The sequence below is a fragment of the Lactuca sativa genome, chromosome 5, assembly GCF_002870075.4.
Source record: "Lactuca sativa cultivar Salinas chromosome 5, Lsat_Salinas_v11, whole genome shotgun sequence".
Taxonomy (NCBI): domain Eukaryota; kingdom Viridiplantae; phylum Streptophyta; class Magnoliopsida; order Asterales; family Asteraceae; genus Lactuca; species Lactuca sativa.
Genome location: NC_056627.2, coordinates 167,564,317 through 167,585,567, shown reverse-complemented (window position 1 = coordinate 167,585,567; position 21,251 = coordinate 167,564,317). Strand labels below are relative to the sequence as shown.

The 21,251-nt window shown below is 40.7% G+C and overlaps 1 protein-coding gene across 1 annotated transcript; it reads right to left on the bottom strand.

The window, feature by feature from the left end:
- Positions 1-286: 286 nt before the first annotated feature.
- Positions 287-2,712, bottom strand: LOC111919433 (uncharacterized). The gene is made up of 2 exons (XM_023914993.3): positions 2,431-2,712; positions 287-788 (listed from the first exon to the last, which is right to left on the bottom strand). The coding sequence occupies exon 2, from the start codon at positions 784-786 to the stop codon at positions 430-432; it is 357 nt and encodes a 118-aa protein (XP_023770761.1). The 5' UTR covers positions 787-788; positions 2,431-2,712; the 3' UTR covers positions 287-429.
- Positions 2,713-21,251: the final 18,539 nt, after the last annotated feature.

Here is a 21,251-nt window from a genome sequence, read left to right as displayed (position 1 = left end):
TGACAAAACTAGTTTTAAAAACTACTTTTAGAGTTTTTATACAAGGAAAATGAAATCCTGACTTTTTGTAACTTTTCTGAAAATGACTTTTGGGTTGTGAAAAACTAACCCAAACACCCCCTTCGAAAAAGGGTGTTTGTATAGATGCTCAATTATATAGAAGTACAATAAATAAAAACCATTGAAATAAAATTAAAATCTGAAATTATATAAGTTTTCTTATTAAATTTTACTTCATTTCTTGTATGCCACACATATGACAAATTATCTTTAGTTCAAATTCCAATTCCTTTTAATTAGGCAAATCCCCTTCATTCAAAAAACATTCCACAATCCAAATGTCCCCCTAATTCTCATACAAAACCACAATTTCTTTTCCAATTACAAGGAAAACAGCTTATGACCAAACAAATGTTATTAAAAAAAAACTTAAAGCAACTTAACACCTGCTTCCCTTAAAGAATCAATAACAGCTCTAACTTTTCCATGGTATCTTTGCTCTTTTTTATACACCACAGAAACCGCCGGAATATCTTTAAGCAGCAACCTCTCACCTAAAAGCTTCCCTATCTTGGCGGCAGCCGCCACATCTCTGGTGCTTTGCTGGCTACTGTTCCATGCTTCCCGGAGAGCCTTCTCCTGTGAGCTGGCGGCAGAGGCCACGGTGGCAGTTGGTGCATGGATCACCTGTGCACTTACATATTTGTTTGAAAAATGCATCTTTAGAAGATACGGTTTTAGATAGTTTGTGATCCTTTGAGCCTTCACTGGTGGAGGAATCACCATATCTGTTTTAAAAATAATTTATTGATTATAAAAAGTGAATATACTGAAAATCAATAAATAATGGCTTTTTAGGTAAAAAGCGGATAATGTAATTGTAACGGCTTTTGTGACAAGTCATTTGCAAACAAAGACAGATTGGAAATTATTATATACTAGGTGTGAGACCCGTATATTATACGGGTTTGATAAAATAAAAAATTAAATAAGAAAATTCAAACAGATTTTTATTTAAATTTGAAATTTTACATTTGAAATTTAAAATTTAAAATTTGAATATAAAAGGTAACATATTAAATACTATATGAGTACAAATATTGTAATTTATTGGTTATTTTCAATCAAGGTAATTATTAATTGAGCTGTAAATATGATGTGTTAATTAAGAAAATATAAAAAAAAAATAAGAAAATGACAAATGGAAAAAACAATTATTCAAAAATACTAAAAAATGACATGTGTCCAAGTTAATAAGAGAGTGACATGTGGCAAAATTATTTTCATTTATTAGGGAGGATAGTAATTATATATAGTTTTGTATGTTGGCATGTTGGGTCCCTGTGTAGAAAATAAATTATAAAAACAGTTCCTGTAATTTACATAAAAGGTCTATGTGCAGATTTTTTTTATAGAAATGGTCCACGTGTTTAAGACTTTACTATGTTATTTCCAGAAAGTTCATATATGAAAAAAGCTGCATTTAAAGGGTCATTCTATAGTTGGACAACTTGTATATCTTTAGGACAGGGTAAAAAGGAATCATAGCCTTCTTAAGAAGTTAAGGGATGTAGTTTTCAGGTTTTTTTAAAACTTCTATAAAGTTAATTTTTGGCCCAAAGAAACTAATCTAAAAATGCTTAAACTTGCAACAAATATCAATTTAGCACTCAAATGCTACTGGGTTTTGAGATGCCAAATGACAATATTGTTCTTGTTTGACACCTGTTAAATGTTAAATTGACTAAGCTAGTTTTCAATCACACAAGATACAAACACATATTTCATGAAAACAAGAAATAATGCAAATAACTGAAACAATGCAAGATAAAACAATAGATGTTGGACCAAAATTATGAAAAGATATGTAAATCAAAGTTTTCAATCTTATTCTATCCCACTAGTCTGTGATAAGAGGCTTTGTTGTTGCAACCATTTTTTACAAGCTACTCCAACATTTAGGAAATTGATGTGTTCGAAATACATCAAAATCCAATTTTAATTGTAATTTTTCTCTTAGGCATTTCACCAAACAGTTGGCGCGATAGTTAACTTATTTTGCCAAAAATGCTCTTTCAAAAAAAAAAACTTATTTTGCGAAAAAAAACAGAGGTAGATGTGGCTTTCACCGTATTAAGATTCTGACATCGTGGCTCACCATCAATTAATGGTATGCAATAAGAACGAGGAAGCTCGAAACAAACCCTAATAAATTTAATCCAATTTTTTCGACAAACCCTATTCAATAACTTGTCTCTTTCATTACAAAATGGCAACGAGAACATCAAGCCTATACAATTTGATGTCAAAATATAGTATAATCTAAATAATTCTAAGGGATCAAAGGAATCAATTTTTGGGTATAATGAATCAGTCATACAATCAAATAATCACACAATAGATAGGAATTTTCGAAGTGTTGAAACTTACCTTGTTGTTTCTAGTAGAAACGGCCGGAGAAGACGGTGGAGCTGAGAGGACGCCGCTGCAGCAGTCGGAGCGTGAAAGAACTATCGACAGAGGTTCAACGGTATTCAGTATACAGGACGCACTGTGCACTTCCCTTGTGATTTAATTACCAGTTAGCTCAGTCTCAAACAATCGCTATATTACATATTCGATCGGCCCAACCCAACCTTAACTATGTTTCAAGCTGCCCATTAAGTTACTTTGAAAAAAAAAATAAAAAAATAAAAAAAAAAAACAAAACAAAAAAATAAAAAAATAAATAAAAGCAGGTAATCTCACCATTTTTTTGGTTTTTTTTAAAGAGTAAATTATTCCAATGGTCTGCATAATTTGGGGTAATTTATATATTTGATCCGTAACTTTTCTTTTTTTATTCGGATTGTCCATATGGTTTAATTTTATTGCGTTGTTGGTCCCTGATAGACTTAAAATGACCAATATACCCTTATTTTTCTAATTTAATTGTTTTGTTTATTTTTAGGTTATTAAAAGAAATTGTTTAATATGTGTGGTCCTACCCATCTCCCTTCATCCTTCCCGCTGAACTCATCGTCCACCTCATCCATTTCTTACGTGATATCTCTTTCGTTTGCTTTCAAATTTGAATCCAAGTAATTCTCCTCCTTCTTCTAAGTCTCAACTGATAACACCAAGATTCTCTCATATCTCTCTCTCTCTCTCTCTCTCTCTCTCTCTCTCTCTCTCTCTCTCTCTCTCTCTCTCCCTCTCTTAACTCCGACGAAGTCATAACACCATCACCTATCAAATACCCTAACAACATCGTTGTCGCTACCCTGTCGAGTGCTTTAAATTAGGGGCGGAGGTAAAAGTGGAAGCTGGTGGAGACACCGGCTCATTATCCAACATTGAAGTGACTCTCCATCTTAAATCTGAAACACTTATCTCCACCTCTTACCTCCGATGTAGCCACCTCATCCATGGCGGAAATGCAAGAAAACTCATCGGAAATCGGTCCTCCGATGGCCCCTCTTTGCTTATGATTTTTTCTGCACCCTTAAAAAAATCTCCCATATTTCAACCTGTTTTGCCCATGGAGATTAAACATGTTCTTCTATTCTAGCTTTGAAGAACCCAGATAACCAAAGATTGAAGATTAACTTTATGATTTGAAGAACCTTGTTTATCGATTTCATTTGGGAATTTACTGATTTGTAACTGATGCAGATTTTTTCAATGGAAAATGTTTCTGGATTTAATGTAGATCAGGAATAGATGGAGACTAGTTTGTGCAAGAGATTATTGTTGGGGTCAGAAATGGCATCGACCAAGTCCTCGCACGATGGCCCGGAGTGCCGTAATCGAATGTCTGGTCCGGGAGGGCTAAATGTGCTATATGGGTAAGGTTGCACCCTTTTCTAACACCAATTGGTTTTACATCAACCGGTAGCGCCGATGCTCATCAAGTGGTATCAAAGCCAATGCTAAGGGTTCAATTCTCTCAGAGAGTAATTTTTGAGGGAGGGATTGTTGGGGGTCAGAAATGACATCGACCAAGTCCTCGCACGATGGCCTGGAGTGCCGTAATCGAATGCCTGGTCCTGGAGGGATGAACGTGCAATATGGGTAAGGTTGCGCCCTTTCTAACACCAATTGGTTTTAGATCAACCGATAGCGTTGATGCTCAACAATTATTAGTAAAACGACAAAGGGAAGGTGATAGGCAGAGAACATGATGGAAGTTGTAGGTGAAGGCTTTGAAGTGTGAGCACTATCTTGGAGGGGAAAGCATTAGGAAATTGATAAGGATTCTTGTGGGTGGCAACGGGCCTTGATAGAGATATGTTGCAGGTGACGGGTGTAGTAGGGTCACCAGGGAAGGGGAAGGAGAAAAGAAAGGAATACGGTTCCTGTAGAGAGAGAGAGAGAGAGAGAGAGAGAAAGAGAGGAAGAAAGTGGGTGTGGGTAGTTGTAATGTCCCAAAACTTAAGACCAAAAAATTCATTTTTAAATTGATAAAACTGTAATCCAAAACATCATCACAAATCCAAAGTGGAACAAAGTATATCAATACATCATAAAACATCAGAGTAAATCATAAAATGCAGAATAAGGTGGTGTGTGTTCTGCAATGATCCCAGGCTCTTCCCTTTCAAACCAGAAGTACCTGAAACATAAACTGTAAACCGTAAGCACAAAGCTTAGTGAGTTCCCTAAAATACCACATACCATAGATAATAAACACATAATGGGCCCCGCTCGTCATCAAGCCCTGCCCGGGATTGACCCCCGCTCGGTATACAAATCTAGCAGTCATGAGGGCCCGCCTGGCATCGGGCCCTGCCCGATACACATATAAACATGTAAACGTATAATCATACGAACATATGTGATAATCACAAAGACAATAGCATACAATACAATTATTGGGCCCCGCCCATCATCGGGTCTTGCCCGATAAGCATACTATCACATAACACATGCAAGAGTCGCACAGACATCTAGCATCCAAATATATAATCCATGGACCGACATTGGTGCCTTCGACCCACTAAACACAGTGAGGAAACTCACCTCTAACTGCTGAATCACCCAGATAGATCTCTGTCAGTTGGTCCGACAAATCCCTGTGCTGTCATTATAAACACATCCAATTAATAACTGGAGTCCGACCCATATCCAAGAGTCTAAACTAGGGTAAAAGACCAATTTACCATTTATCTAACTTGGCCCAAAACCAAGGCCCAATTACCATGCAAAGGCCTAAATCCTAAAGCCCAATATATTTGTGGCCCAATCTTCCAAATTGGCCCAAACCCATCATAGGCCTAAAATCCAAGGAATCCCAACACGCTAGGCCAAAGTCCAAAACCCCTAATGGCCCAAGGCCCAAAATCGACTGTAGCACCTGGTTCTTGGTACGTATTATTGTATTTAATTCTTTAAATGATTTGAAATTTTGGCCTTGGACTCGGCGAATCGAAGGACTGAATCACCGAGTAGAAGTGGGATGAGACGCGGAGTTTAAGCTGTGGACTCGGCGAGTCGGGTCCCGGACTCGGCGAGTAGCCGCTGTCTGGACAAAAACCCTAATCCAGGGGTTTGCACCCTATTTAAACGACCTTATGCAGCCTCCATCACTCCTTTATGCTCCTAAACACCCCTCACTGAAACCCTAGCCGTTTTTGAAGCAAACTAAGCCTTGTTGGTGGATTTTGGTGCTTGTGATCTTAAGAAGGAAGGAGAGAAGCTTGAAGAAGCAAGTAGAGATCAAGGGAACCTGAGTTTGTGCACCTTCTTCAGCTCATTGAAGGTAAAAAGTTGTAACCTTGATCATTCATTTGTTAGATCCCTTTTTGGGGAGGTTTAGGGCTTTTATGAGCCATTTTTGGTGGCCAACCATGTTTGCAAACATGGTTGGGGGTTTAAGCTTCTGAATCACATCATGAAAGGAGTCACTAGGCAAATTTGGGTCGATTTTGCACCCATGAAAGGTCCCATGTGCCATATGAGCTTGTTTTATGTCCTTTTGAGCTCAAAGCCCCATGCAAGCACGTAAAGTTTGTAACTTTACGTGCTAGATCGATTGTAGAAGCTTGGATCTATCTTTTGATCAAAGGATGTACATCAGAAAGAAAAGATTTAGGGTATGTATGTGACCAACTCAGCGAGTCCATTCTTGGACTCGACGAGTCTAGGGTGTTCTGTCCCATTCTGTTGAGGGTCGAAAGGACCCAGTTGAGTGTGGAAAGGTTTTAAGGGGGTCTCTGGGGAGTGACCCAACGTTCTGGGCTAAGCCATTGATCTGAAAGTTCATGGGACTCGGCGAGTGCATGAAGGTGCTCGGCGAGTATAGGGAAATCTTCATAGAACTCGAAGAGTTGCTCATCAACTAGGCGAGTCGAGGACAGAACGTGTTCATCGGATGAAGATTAACTCGACAAATTGTTCATACAACTCGACGAGTCAGAGGAAGGACCATTGAGTGTCAGTTAGGAAGTGAACTCGTCGAGTCAATGCCTAACTCGACGAGAAGAGATGGGAGTAAGGACAATCGAATGGATATGGACTCGGCGAGTTGGCAAGCCAACTCGGCGTGATGGGTCAACTGGAAGTTGACTTTGACTTTGACTTGACTTTGGTTTGGAATCGATCAGGGGTAAAATAGTCATTTTAACCTGGGAATAGTATCAATATATGATTAAGTGTTTTATGGAAATAAAGTTTGGGGATCACCGGAGCAGCTGTCAGACATTTGCGGATCAGCTTTTCAGCAGCCAGCCTTTTGAGGTGAGTTACCTTCCGGTAGGGGTGGGTCTAAGGCCACAATGCCGGCCCACCAAGTAGGAGTATTTTAGAAGATGATTGTCTTTGTGATAATTGTCTTGGTATGGATACGTGTTTGGTTATGAGATATATCTGTATGATATGTTACGTGTATGATAGGGATAGTTTTCCCCTGACAGTGGTCCTTAGGATCGAAGGGTAGTTCAGTACTCAGATATGCCTGATTGTATGCTTATACCTTGTTGTTGTATGCTAGTAGTAGGGGGTGTAATAGACCCCAGTTACCGGTTGAAAGATACCAACGATGATTACCGGTTGAAAGATACCGATGATGATTACTGGTTGAAAGATACAGATGATGATTACCGGTTGTAAGATACCGATGATGACTACCGGTTGAAAGATACCGATGATGATTACCGGTTGAAAGATACCGGTAGTATTGTACGGTATGTGGTATGATGGGGGAACTCACTAAGCTTTGTGCTTACGGTTTTAGTTTTTGGTTTCAGGTACCTCTTCGTCTAAGGGGAAGGAGCCGGCGGCGTAGCATGACATCACACACACACATATGATTTTCCGCACGAAGTTTTTTGGGATTGTACTCTGATATGATATTTGTTTATGACGTGTGTTTCGAACATGATACATTGTTTTATGAAATGACGTGTTGGCACAATATTTTCTAATGAATGCTTTTATGAAATAAATAATTAAAATGAAATTTGTGGGCTTGAATTTTCAGATGTTACAAGTTGGTATCAGATCCCTGGTTTAGGGATTCGGACATACCCTCGGGGGTGTCTGGACTCAAACCGAGGGACTAAAAGATTTTTACAAGGAAAATGGTTTTCTAAAATCTAAAATGGGAAGTTTTAAGAAAGACGAAGTGTGTGATGCGTGCGACCGGACGGGCTCAAGTAAGCTTTCCCCAAGATACCCATACTTGTAATGTTATGTTGTATGGTTTTGATTCAGGAAACTGCATGCTAGAATAGGACTAAGGGTCTAGGAGGATGACTTGTGTGCCTGATATATGATTATGAGAATTGCATGCTAGTTAGGGCTGAGGATCTAGGAAGGATGCCTTATATGCCTGTTGTATGAGTTGTATGCTTGGACTGTTTATTCAGGTGTAGGATGGCATGTGTAGGTTATGCCTGGTTTGGTTACTCAACGCACGAATGTTGCTTGCTTGTGCTATGGGGGTTTTGGCCAACTTCGACTAACTAGTGAACGGATATGTAACAGTATCCGCAAACTAGTTAGGGGGACGCGGTAAGGACTCCTAATGCAGCTGATGGCGGGGAGTATGTCGGAGAGTGCCCTAGGGAAACCTAGGATGTGATCAGTGGGAAGAGCATTGGTGAAAAGGGACTTGGTGAAGTCAAGGCAATCCTTGAGGAAAGTACGGATAGATGTGGAAGGTAGTATGAGCCCGTACTACTGAAAGCAGAGGATCCGTACTCGATTCAAGGAGGGCCGAGATGGAACATGGAAACTTGGAGAGTGTGTGAGACCTTTCGGGGTATATGTGATCCTGACAATTGTGTTATTATTTTCAGAATGGTGGTCACACGTCATGGAGCAGGGGGATCAGGATCGGGTTCGGGAGCGGGCTCCGAGCATGTCGATGATGGGTTACGCGAGTTCATCGCGTCTGAGATTACGAGAGGTATCCATGAGGCGACCCCGGTCATTTTTGGGTCAATCAAGGATGGGATTATCGAGCTGATGGAGGATCGCCTCCGGGCATTCAGGAGTGATCTGGCGTCTAGCCAAGTGGGTACACATACACTGTCCTTTAAGGACTTCCGTGGGAGTGGTGCACCGGATTTTCATGGGGTGAAGGACCCCATTGCTGCTAGGAGATGGATCACAGACATCGAGTCTGCGCAGCTGACGAGCTTCTGCCCGGAAGGGTTGAAGGTCCGTTTCGCTGCTGGTTGTTTGAGGGATAGAGCCAGAGATTGGTGGGAGTTGATTGACGATACGTTGGGAGCCCCAGCCATTGATGTTATGTCATGGTCAGATTTCGTAACCCGATTCAGGGCTGAGTTTGCACCAGCTGTGGAGCTTCAGCAGCTGGCCAGAGAGTTCTTTGATACGAGACAGACTACGGAGATTATGATGGAGATCACCGCCAAGTTCCGGGAGAGGGCCTTGTTGGTACCCCAGTATGCGGGGGATGAGGATATGAGGAGGACCCAATACCATGACATGCTACGGGCTGATATTCGGGAGCATGTTCGTTTCTCTACTTGACCTACCCTGGAGTCCATGATTGCCAGGGCTAGGGAGAGAGAGGTTGATTTAGAGCACATACGGAAGAGGAAGGCCGCTGAGGGGCAGGCGATGGGGGCTTCGGGAAAGAAGCCTAAGGGATCTGATGGTAGGACGAAAGGCCAGTCAGGGCGGGACCGCTGTGGGAAATGCGGTCGGTCACATGAGGGAGTTTGTCGCACTGGGCCGGGTTCAGGTTGCTATAAGTGCGGCAAGGTATGGCATTTTGGCAGAGATTGTACTGCCCCTGCTTCTGCGATTCAGACATCAGACCTGATTTGCTTCTATTGCAATCAGAGGGGCCATAAAAAGGCCAATTGTCCCAGGTTGACAGCAGCAGCAGCGCCGGCAGTGGCGCCAGCGTCAGCGACAGCACGGGTTATGGATGGTCGGAAGGTCAAGTCGGAGGCTCCAGTGGTTCGGAGCCGAGCATTTCAGCTGACAGTCGAGGAGGCACGTGCTGCACCCGATGTGGTGATGGGTATGATTCTTTTCCTCTGATTTATTTGTATGATGTTATGATATTGATATGTGCTCTGTGTATATGCGTTTAGGATTGTTCCATGTGAACGATATCCCAGTTCAGGTGTTGTTTGATTCGGGTGCTACCCGATTATTTGTCTCTCTTGCGCTTAGCAAGAAGTTTCCTGAGTCTTCGGGCATGTTGGGCTGCCCTCTAGAGGTCGAGATTACAGAAGACTGATCAGTGCGAGCATCGGAGGTCTACCGAGATTGTGTTTTGAGGCTGTTCGAGGAACGTTACCTGGTAGACTTGGTTCCCATACCGTTGCGGGGGAACAAGGTTATTATAGGCATGGATTGGTTGAGCCCGAATGGGGCAGTGATAGATTGTGAACATCAGCTGGTACGGATCAGGACCCCAAGTGGGGGAGAGTTGGTAGTGCAGGGCGAGAGGCCACATCGAGGACCAGCTGTATGTTCAGCAGCGAGAGCTAGGCGCTACTTTCAGTAGGGTTGTGCAGGGTATATCGCGTATGTTATAGACACCCGAGAGGCAGGTAAGGCGACAGTGGGCGATGTACCCATGGTGCGGGAGTTTATGGATGTATTCCCCGAGGAGTTTCTTGGGATACCTCCGGAGAGGCAGGTGGAGTTTAGGATCGACCTAGTCCTTGGTGCGGCTCCGATAGCCAAGGCGCCGTATCGGTTGGCTCCTTCTGAGATGCAGGAGTTGTCTACACAGTTGCAGGAGCTGTTAGACAAGGGATTCATTAGACCGAGCAGTTCACCCTGGGGAGCCCCGATTTTGTTTGTGAAGAAGAAGGACGGGTCGCATCGGATGTGTATAGACTATCGGGAGCTGAATAAGGTAATGGAGAAGAACCGTTACCCACTCCTGAGGATCGATGACCTCTTCGACCAGCTTCAGGGAGCATCTTGGTTCTCCAAGATTGATTTGCAATCAGGGTATCATCAGATGAGGGTCAGAGAGGAGGATGTGCAGAAGACTGCTTTTCGGACACGCTATGGTCATTACGAGTTTGTGGTGATGCCTTTCAGGCTCACCAATGCTCTTGCCGCGTTCATGGATCTCATGAATCGCGTGTGCCGGCCGATGTTGGATCGGTCCGTGATTGTTTTCATTGACGATATCTTGGTTTATTCCAAGACGCGAGAGCAGCATGAGGAGCACTTGCGTGAGGTTCTGAGTACTTTGAGGAGGGAGAGCTTATATGCTAAGTTCTCCAAGTGTGAGTTCTGGTTGCGCGAGGTGCAGTTTCTAGGGCACCTTGTCAACCAGGATGGGATATCAGTGGATCCGGCCAAGGTAGAGGCCGTGATGAGATGGGAGGTCCCGAGGTCTCCATCCGAGATTCGGAGCTTCCTAGGATTGGCGGGCTACTATCGGAGATTCATTCAGGACTTCTCCAAGATAGTCGTACCCCTGACCAGGCTGACGAGGAAAGCCGTGGTTTTTCGTTGGGGGCCCGAGCAGCAGACCGCATTCGAGACGTTGAGACAGAGATTGTGCGAGGCGCCAATCTTTAACCTGCCAGAGTGCATGGAGGATTTTGTTGTGTTCTGCGATGCGTCCATCTCGGGGTTGGGCGCAGTGTTGATGCAGAGAGGGCACGTTATTGCTTACGCTTCGAGGCAGCTGAAGCCTCACGAGGCGAACTACCCGACGCATGATTTGGAGCTGGGGGCTGTTGTGTTCACCCTCAAGATTTGGTGTCATTACCGCTATGGGGTTCGTTGTACCATGGACCACAAGAAATTTTGAAGGAGCCGGTGTCAAGTGATCCGATAGTTGTTGTTTGCATTTCTATCGACATCTGCGAGGTGAGTTATCCTCACTATATCGATAGGGTCTACGGCACCAAGGCCGACCCTTTATGATTTACATCCTGGGTTAGGATGGTTGCTTTGTTATTGCCATGTTAGATTTCATCCTGGTTTAGGATGGGTGTGATGTTATTTCTTTGCTAGAATTTATCCTGTTTAGGATGGTTGTTATACTAGAGATCGGTAGTTATGGTATGCTGCATAAGATTCTGATCTATTGGATCGGAATCAGGATAGATAGTATTTTATGCTTTTATGATCCGTGAGGATTGGTATGTTAGTGACATGTTAGGTTGATACTCTAGCTATGAGTGAAACTCTATGATTGATGGTCAATGAGATAGATATGTTTGCTATGTGTACATGCCAGTATATGATAGTATGCGTACATGGTTAGTGCTTGTTGGTTGGGTTGAGGCGGTCCTGCTTTGTGCTGAAGGCCAACACATCCTCTGAGCGGTCCGAGGAGACTGTAGGCCCACGCGGTGGACCAGTCATGCCGAAGGCTCAGGATAGATTCAGATAGACTGTAGGCCCAGTAGGGCGGACCAGTCCGGCCGATGGCCCAGTATGTATGTTGTTTGATTGATCGTTATGGCTATGGTTTCTTCCATTGTGGTATTGGTATTTTGGGGGTAGCTCACTAAGCCCTCGGGCTTACAATTTTCAGTTTATTGTTTCAGGTACTTCAGGAGAGCGAGGGAAGGCGAAGGCGTGACCGTACCGCTCCTCATCCTCATGATCTATTTTGGGACACTCTGATGATAAATGAATTGGAAATGTTTTGTAAAAACAATTACTATTTGATTCTTTTGTTAGTATTAAAAGTTTAAATTTGGCGTAAATTTTATGGGTGTTACATTATGGTATTGTTCAAAATCTGGATTTTTCATTCAAGCCTTTTCGAATTCAAACCTTGGTGGATGTACTCTCGACAGAAAAAGTACAAGTGGAGGGTGTTAATTACTGGATGGAAAGTTGGTAAGTTGGCAGTCAAAGAAACAAGCTTGTGTAACAATTTCTACTATTGAAGCTGAATACATTTTTGCTGCTGCTTGCACTTCTCAAATCATTTGGATTCAAAGCCAATTGCATGATTTTGCAATTAATATGAAAGAGATTCCTTTGTATTGTGATTCACAAAGTGCTATTCGCATTTGTCATAATCCAGTACAACATTCAAAAATGAAACATATTGCTCTTCGTGATCATTTTATAAAAGATCGTGTGGAAGATGGTAATATTGAAGTTCTTTTTGTGAAAACTACTAATCAACTTGCTGATATTTTCACTAAACCACTTGATGAAAAATCTTTTGTGAGAATTTTAGTAGGTTTGGGAATATTAGATATGAATTCAGTTCCAGTATCAAATACTTAAAATTAACGAAATGTTGATGGTGAAAGAGGTGTCGATTCAGAGGCTTGCTGATTGAACCATTCAGAGGTTACTGTGCGTTAAGAGGCTTCGACACGCTTCGTTTTCGTATCTTGATACTAAAAAGTTTCACGTGCTTTGTTCTATCATTTCTTTTCATTAGTTTAGAATTTGTTCATTGAAAAACTGAAAAATCAAAAATATTTTTATTTCTTTTGTACTAATTTTCGAAAAATCAAAAATATCAAAACGATTTTCTTTTGTTGCATGTTTAATTTTTTTTTTCTAAAAAAAAATTCAAAATCACAAAAATATATTTTTTTTTATTTTGTTTGTTTTTTTAGGTCTTCAAGACAATTCTTCAAAGGGTCATGCTTATGTTTCTATGGGAAGGTAATTCTCATAAAACTTTATACTAGTTAGGATGTCCCTGGAACCATACTGCTGCATGTTGGCTCAAGCCTCAACTGACTCTATGTGTGTTACGAAAGCCTTAATGAAATATTTCATATGAAAGTTTCTTCCAAATTAGGCTTACATTCGCATTAGCAAAATGAGCTACCTTACTCTTCTCAAATGAGTTAAGAGTTGTCTGTTTGGTACATATATAACAGAGGTACATTCGAATCTTAACCAATCTTTTTTATCACAAAATTTCTTAACACATTTCACACACAAAGACACATGTTCAAGAGGTCATTGATCAAACCAATTGTGACTTGCATGTCAAAAATCTATGTTAATGATCTTAAATCATGAGACTGTGATGCAAGTGAAACCCAAATATTCGAACTTAATAAGGAATTGACGGGGAACTGTGTTCCAGATTCTTACGAAACACTTGTTTCTATACCAAAGTTTCGTATACTCCAAATCACATTCTTTCATATGAATGGTTTTAATCAAATGCTCGAAACCCATGACATTTGTTACCCAATAAAATCCATATAAATAATTTTTCTTGAATGTGATTTCAGCGTGAGTATCAATTATTTTTCGTAGTCACTTTCACAAATTTGACAAAGCAACTTGTCACTGACTTTACTGGTCAAACAAGTAATTTCGTTTACAATTAATCACCTTATGTTTAGGATGATATGTAACGAAATTCGTAAGCCACCCATTGAAGCCTTGAAAAAGAAGCCCTTTGATACTTATCTAAAAGTATTCGATTGTAATTCACGGGAGAATGAAAAAGCTGTTAGTTATCTCTCTTGATAATTAACGAAGCAACCTTTGCTTGGGGTTTAACTGCTTTCGTGTCAACATTTTTGATATCATAGATCCAAATTTTTTTTTGCTTCTTATCTTTTTCCTTTGAATCACTGCACTCACGAAATCCTTGAGGCTCTAAGTAATACCAACTTAGGCTGATGATTTCACAAGACTGGAAAATAACTTCGTTTCGAATCCCAAAAACGAATGAGCCCAACCTCAATTATGAAACGTCTGATCTTATCCACAAGTACTCACGAACAGTCTACAAAGTAACCATTTGGTAAGTTGGCCCTAGTTTCAAGGAACTTTATCTGACATAGCTACAATAACGGCTACTGGCGCGCGTTTCAAGAGATGACGTAATCTTCTTCTTAATGACAAATGGTTCAAATTAATTTTGGTTACATATAAAAGGAAAATCTTCTTTCCTTTTGAAATCACACGCTCAAGAACTCAAAGAAGATCAAAAGCCCTAATTTTTCCTGAAAGCTTTCAATCAACTTGCAAATGGCTGCTGTTCAGAATTCTACTACTGAAGAAATTGCATCCCATCCTATGATAAAGATACAAAGCAACAACTATCAGGTTGAATCAAATGTCTCGTTGTATCCAGATGATCTCAAGATGTTGATTGTAGTACTGAAAAGATCAGTTCTAGCCACAACAATGTTTAAATCCTTCGCCGTGCCACTCACTTGGTTGTCTATGGCTGCATCTACTGCTTCATTCAACAAAGGAACATAAATTCTCACTTTCAATTTAGTGAATGAAAAATGAATTCATCTTACTAAGAAGATGTTCTCACAGTTCTTGGGGTTACCCAATTCAACACCCTTTTTCAAACCATCTAACCCTCATATTATGCATATGTTCAATGAGATGGGTCATCAGCCACCACTCGAAAAGATAAGTGACTTCAAAAAGTCTGGGCTTCCCTGTATATGGAATTTCTTATTTGGGATTTTTCTACGGTGCTTAATAGGAAGAAAAGTGGGTATTGACAAGGGAAGACAAGAAGTTTATGCTATGGTCATGGGTTTGTATTATGACTTGAGTGTGGATTATGCCACTCAGTTGTGGAAAGAATTTACGAAAAGTTTGGAAAGCACAAGTGTAGCTAAGGGAATTTCTTTTGCTAGATACTGGAGTTTGATTTTGGAGAAAGTATATGAGAAAGAAGGAATTCAAGTTCCTCAGGGTGAAGAAATTGCTGAATTTACGAAGTATCAATTTCCAAAGAATATTAAAGATGATGAGCACTGTTGCATGAATTCCAGATGCAATGTTAAAGAAGGTGAATTTTGCGCACAAGATTCTTGTTAAGTATTTGCAGATGGTAAACCCTAATGACGAAACTGGGGTGTTGCTTGAAATCGAAACTGGTTCTTCCATGCCAACCAAGAACACGAAATCTGATGAGGATCATGTGAAAACTGCAAAGTCGAAATCCTCACCAAAAATGTTGAAGGTGGTGATACAAAGAATGTTGAGGGTGACGATCAGCCTTCGAAAGAAGTTGTTCCATCAAAATCTGGAATTCTTAAACGAATTCATAGGAAACCATCTAAAGGAAATTCGTCTGATGACTCTCCGATGGTTCGTAAGACTCAGATTAGCAGCAAAGGAGTAATAGTTTGTGAAATCCGTTCTCCTGTTTCACCGTTATCCAAGAAGAGGCGTGCTCATGATGTTGCGAAACACATCACAGAAAAAAGGTACAAATGAAAGCTTATCATCAGAGACGATTCTTCTGACAATGAAGTTGTTCCTGATACTCCTGTTTCTTCGACTTCTCCTATGGTAACTTCTTTACCTATCATTTCTTCAGTTTCGCATGTTTAAAATATTTCTCCTACTTCAACCATTCCACTCAAAATAGTGATTATCAAATCAGTTACTGAGGAGGTTCCTATTTCTAACATCACTACTAACGTATCTGATATGGGAGAAAATGTTACAATGAGTGTCGACATTTCACAGCCAATTGTTCTTTCTTCTTCACTACCACCTATCATTTCCACTCCATTTGTTTCATTACCACTACCATTATCAACTTCTACTTTATCTCCATTGTTTGAAACAATTCTTCAACAACCAATTACTACTCTTTTTCCATCACAATCCACTGACACACCAAAACTTCATTCCGATGATGAAACCGAAGGAGGAGGTTTTGGAGGCACTTTCGAAGACTTGCAATTTGTTTCGGAAGAGGAGGAGATTCCTGATCATATGTTAATGTCAGGAAAACAATTTAAAATCTTGAACAGGAAGTTAAATTCACTTCTTCAATCACAAGCTGATTCAGGAGCAAAACATTCAGTTTCGGGTCTTGAAGTTGAGTTAATGATCAAGGCAGCTGAACGAAGACTTCATGAAAAGATAGATCTGTCTGATCAAAATAGTGAGCTTCGTGTCAAGGCTCAGGCAGGAAATTTTGAAGGGGCCTTAAAAGAATTGAAGGCTGTTGCGAAGGAACGTCATATTCTCTTCGTACAAGATGTCAAAAAGGTTCGAGAAGATGTTACCCTAAAATTGGAAGAATTGAAGAAGGAAGTATCTTAAGAAATTGAGAATATGAATTCTCAGTACAATTCAATTCAAGAAAACGTTGATATAATTGTTGGGGCAGTTACAAATTTTGTCAAAACATTTCAAGACACAATGCCAAAATTTGAAACAAAAGCAACTGAAGACATCAATCAACTTGCTAAATTGCAGACTCTTCTTGAGGAGCTCAAAGTTGTTGTTTCGAAGCCTACTCCAACTTCTTTTTTAACTCCTGAGTTCCTTACTCAGAAGTTGAACTTACTTTATCAAGTTATTCACAAGGCGGTTGCTCTTATTTCCAAATTTTCTCAAATGTTGCCACAAAATGCCCCACCTGTTGTTACAGGGGTGCAAGGGGGAGAATCGAAGGTGAGCAAAGGAGATTTGAAAGTTGTTGGAAAAGTGTTTTCTACACAAATTCCAGTTACAATTCCGATGAAATCTGATACTATCTCTACAACTATTGTTATTACAAAACCGATTACAAAAGGGATTGTGATTGGCTCAGATAAAGAAGGGGGTAGTTCAAGTTCAGTAAAAACAAATCAAGATTCAAAAGACAAAGGAAAGGGTGCGCTAGTCGAAAAGACTAAAGAAGAAAAGAAAGCAGAGGTGGAGGCTGAAATCAAACGTCAAAGGCATATACAAAGTATTCTGAGATTGAGAGAAAGTGATCCACCTGGTATGGAAAAAGGTGATCCCAAAAAGTTGTATTCATATGAATCAATCGAATCGAGAGTTGCATTGAATCACATGTATGCTTTCGAAAAGAAGCCAAGGAAAAGCTATTCGATTGCTAACATTGATTTTTGTCAGTTGGACTTTCCAATAAACGAAATGATGTTTATCACAGCTCAATACAAGGTTACTGAGAAATTCGAAAACCCAGATGATTATACACACATGAAAATTCAGTTTCATGCTGTACTTGGAAAAGAGCAAGATGAAGTGTGGTCTCTGATCAAGATCAAGAAAGTTGTTGTTATCAAGAAAGTTGTTGTTATCAAGAAAGATGTTTTGTTTGAAAATACGATACAAAATTTGAGGTATCATGTAGTTCGTGCAAACAATCAAGCTGTTGATTTCAGTGTTGCAAACTTTCGTCTAATGAACTTGAATGATCTTATTCAAGTTGCATTACTTTTAAAAGAAATGGAGGCATCACAACTCCAGGGTACAGACAAAGAAGTGTTCAGAGTAGGTCTTGCTCACATAAAAATCTTCATTGACAATTATTATGATTGTCTTGCCCTGACTGCCGAAGAGTTGGCTTCAAGTATGGATAGGAAAGTATATGTTGCAATGGAACTTTAGAAGATACGGGCTGAGTTGAAAAAGTATGCTGATGGAGAAATCTGTTTAAAACCATTTGGTTTGGTTTTTTCTGGGAAAGACACTAAAGGAAAAGCTAAAAGATTTCTCTTTCATGTTGCTGAGATCGAAAGATATACAACGTCACAATATACGAACTTTATTGCTCGTATGAACAACTGCAAGAAAAATAATGATGGTGACAAGAAGGAGTTAAAGAAGGTTTTAACGTGGTATTCCGAGATACGAAGGATGATGCACTTAGCTGCTCAGATTCTCACGAATTGAGTAGTTCGACTCATTTACAAAGGGGGAGATTGTAAGGGTCGAAGTCTTGTAAAGAGTCGAATAGTGTTTAGTCCATTTTTTGTATGTAATGTAATTACTAAGTCACTTTTGTACGAAGCGTAATTGTTTCGGACTTAGTATTTTTTGTACTCTCGTGTTCCCTATAAATAAGGACTAAGCTTTGGTTTAGATAGAGAGAGCTTTTACTAGATTTCGAATTCTATTTTTGTAACAGAGCTTATAGAGAGTAATAAAACTTCAAAGACTTATTTACTATCTATGTTCATCACATTGATCATTTTGTTCTTAATCGATTTCTCGTATACAATTCATCTACAAAGAAAGAGGCACAAACAAGGCCTCTGTCACACCACATACCGATGAGACGCAATAGAACCACCCTACCCCACCAGGGAATCCCGCGATAGAGAATCGTTCTCTGGAGGCTGAGGCTGCCGCTCTATGAAAACAACTATTTTCCATGGAAGCACGAGCGGTGCAGTTTGAATAGGAAAGAGATGAAGTCATTGGAGAGATGACTGAGATGGCCCAGTTGTTGGCATAACACTTCGGTATATGATCTCGCTGCCACCGTTGGGCGCTTCCAAGTGTGTTAGGACCAGCTTTACCCTATTAGTACTATGTTCTCTTATGTTTACTATGTATTATCGACTCCATGTTTAAGTGATTACACTACTCATAGAGTCGTTATGCTGTCAAACTTTGTACCCTTATGTATGATCTTTCGAGCAAATTTTCATGTATCAAAGTGCGGATAATATTAATGGAAAATAATATGCGTGATATTGTTATCTGTTATGTGTTATACATTCTATTTGCTTAGTGTAAATTATGGAAACACTTAGATGTGCAAACCGATTCACGAAATTCCCAACTTAAAAGCAATACATACTCAACATCTTTCTATTTCGTAACAACAAGATGCCGCAGAGACCAAACCGCGGAAATAATCAACCACCGACACCACCGGAATTCGACTCAGTTGTGTTTCAAGCAGTTGTATCTGTTGCAGTCATGACATCCATGGCGCAAATCCACCAAGGGAACAATGGTGGAGGAAACGGGAAGGGGGCTAGAAGTTCAAACAACGGAATAAATCAAGGACCTACCAAGACTTGCTCTTACAAAGATTTTACCAACCCCAAGCCACGGACCTTTAATGGAACGAGAGGTGTCATAGCCCTAAAGAGGTGGATTGAGAAAATTGAATCCGTCTTTGAAATTTGCAGGTGTCCAGATGGGTGCAAGGTCAAGTTTGCAGCATGTACCTTTGTTGATCAAGCCCTCTCATGGTGGAACAGTCACATCGAAGCCATGACCCTTCCAGTGGCAAACACGATGCCCTGGGAAGAACTAAAGGAAATGATGTTGGCAGACTACTGCCCTAGAGGCGAGTTACAAAAGATGGAACAAGAATTGTGGAACTTGACACTTCAGAATTCCAATATCGACACATACATATCCAGGTTTAGCGAGCTATCCCTTCTATGTCCGGGTATGATCACCTCAGAAGGGAAAAAGATTGAGAGGTTCATCTGGGGATTGACTGCACCTATCCAAGAGAATGTCATTTTGGCAAACCCTGAGACATTTGATAGCGCCAAAAGAATGGCCAAGAAACTGTATGATCATGGCAGCAAGAAGAGTGTTAAGATTGTGGAAGTGGATGTCAAGAAGGAAGAAGAGAATAAGAAAGGGAAGAACAACAAGAGAAGAGATAAACAGAACTCGAAATCATCTAAGAAGCAACAGACAGTGACTGTCCATGCAGCAATCCAAGCTACCACAACACCGCATGCTCCAGCCTCATCCACGCAGAATGCTCCGAAACAATACACAGGGAATCTTCCCAAGTGTAACAAATGTAACTACCATCACCATGGGGAATGCAGAGAGATGATGTGCACAAGATGCAACCGGAAGGGCCATACAGCAAAGTATTGTAGAACCCAACTTCCACAAAACCAGATGCCCAACAACAACAACAACAACAACAACAACAACAACAACAACATCAGCACAAAGGATAGAGCCAGTTATACCTGTTATGGATGTGGGAAGACCACACATTTCAGGCGAAATTGTCCCAATGCAAACAACCAGGCAACAAAAGCAGCAGAAAGTGTGCTGACTATGGGTCAAGGAGAAGCGGTTCAGGATCCCGATGTTATCACTGGTACGTTTCTCCTTAACCACTCATATGCATGCATCCTTTTTGATACCGGGGCAGAGCAAAGCTTTGTGTGTAATAAATTCAAACACTTGCTAAAACAACAACCCCAAAAGCTTAATGAAACCTTTACGGTGGAAATGGCTAATGGGAAAACATAATCAACTAGGGAAATCTATGTAGGATGCACCCTAACCTTAAATCAACACGTATTTCAAATAAACTTGATGCCTGTAACTATTATGAGTTTAATGTGATTGTCGGCATGGACTGGTTGAGCCCCCATCATGCCGAAATTATGTGTTGTGAGAAGGTCGTTCGCCTTCATCTCCCTAACCACGAAAACCTAATTATATATGGGGACAAACCCAATATGAACCTTCGTCTTATCTCGTGCATTAAGGCACAAAAGTACCTACAAAAGAAGGACTTGGCATTTCTGGCTCACATAGTTGATAAGTCCAAGGAAGAGGTCGATATTCGAGACACCCCAGTGGCTTGCAACTTCCCAGACGTCTTTCCTGAAGATCTTCCGGGGATACCCCCAGAAAGAAAAGTCGAGTTCCGAATTGACCTAGTGTCGAGAGCCACACCCATTGCCAAATCACCCTATAGGTTGGCTCCTGCGGAGATGCAAGAACTGTCAAGCCAACTTAGTGAACTCTTGAGCAAAGGATTCATTCGACCTAGCTTCTCACCCTGGGGAGCTCCGATCCTCTTTGTTTAAAAAAGGATGGATCCTTTAGGATGTGTATTGATTACAGAGAACTAAACGAGCTATCTATCAAAAATCGCTACCCACTTCCGAGAATCAACGATCTATTCGACCAGCTCCAAGGAGCAAGTTACTTCTCTAAGATAGATCTGTGATCCGGATACCACCAACTCAAAGTCCGGGAAGAGGATATCCCCAAAACCGCTTTCCGAACTCGCTATGGACATTACGGATTTGTTGTAATGCCCTTTAGTCTAACGAATGCCCCTGCCGCATTCATGGACCTGATGAATCGAA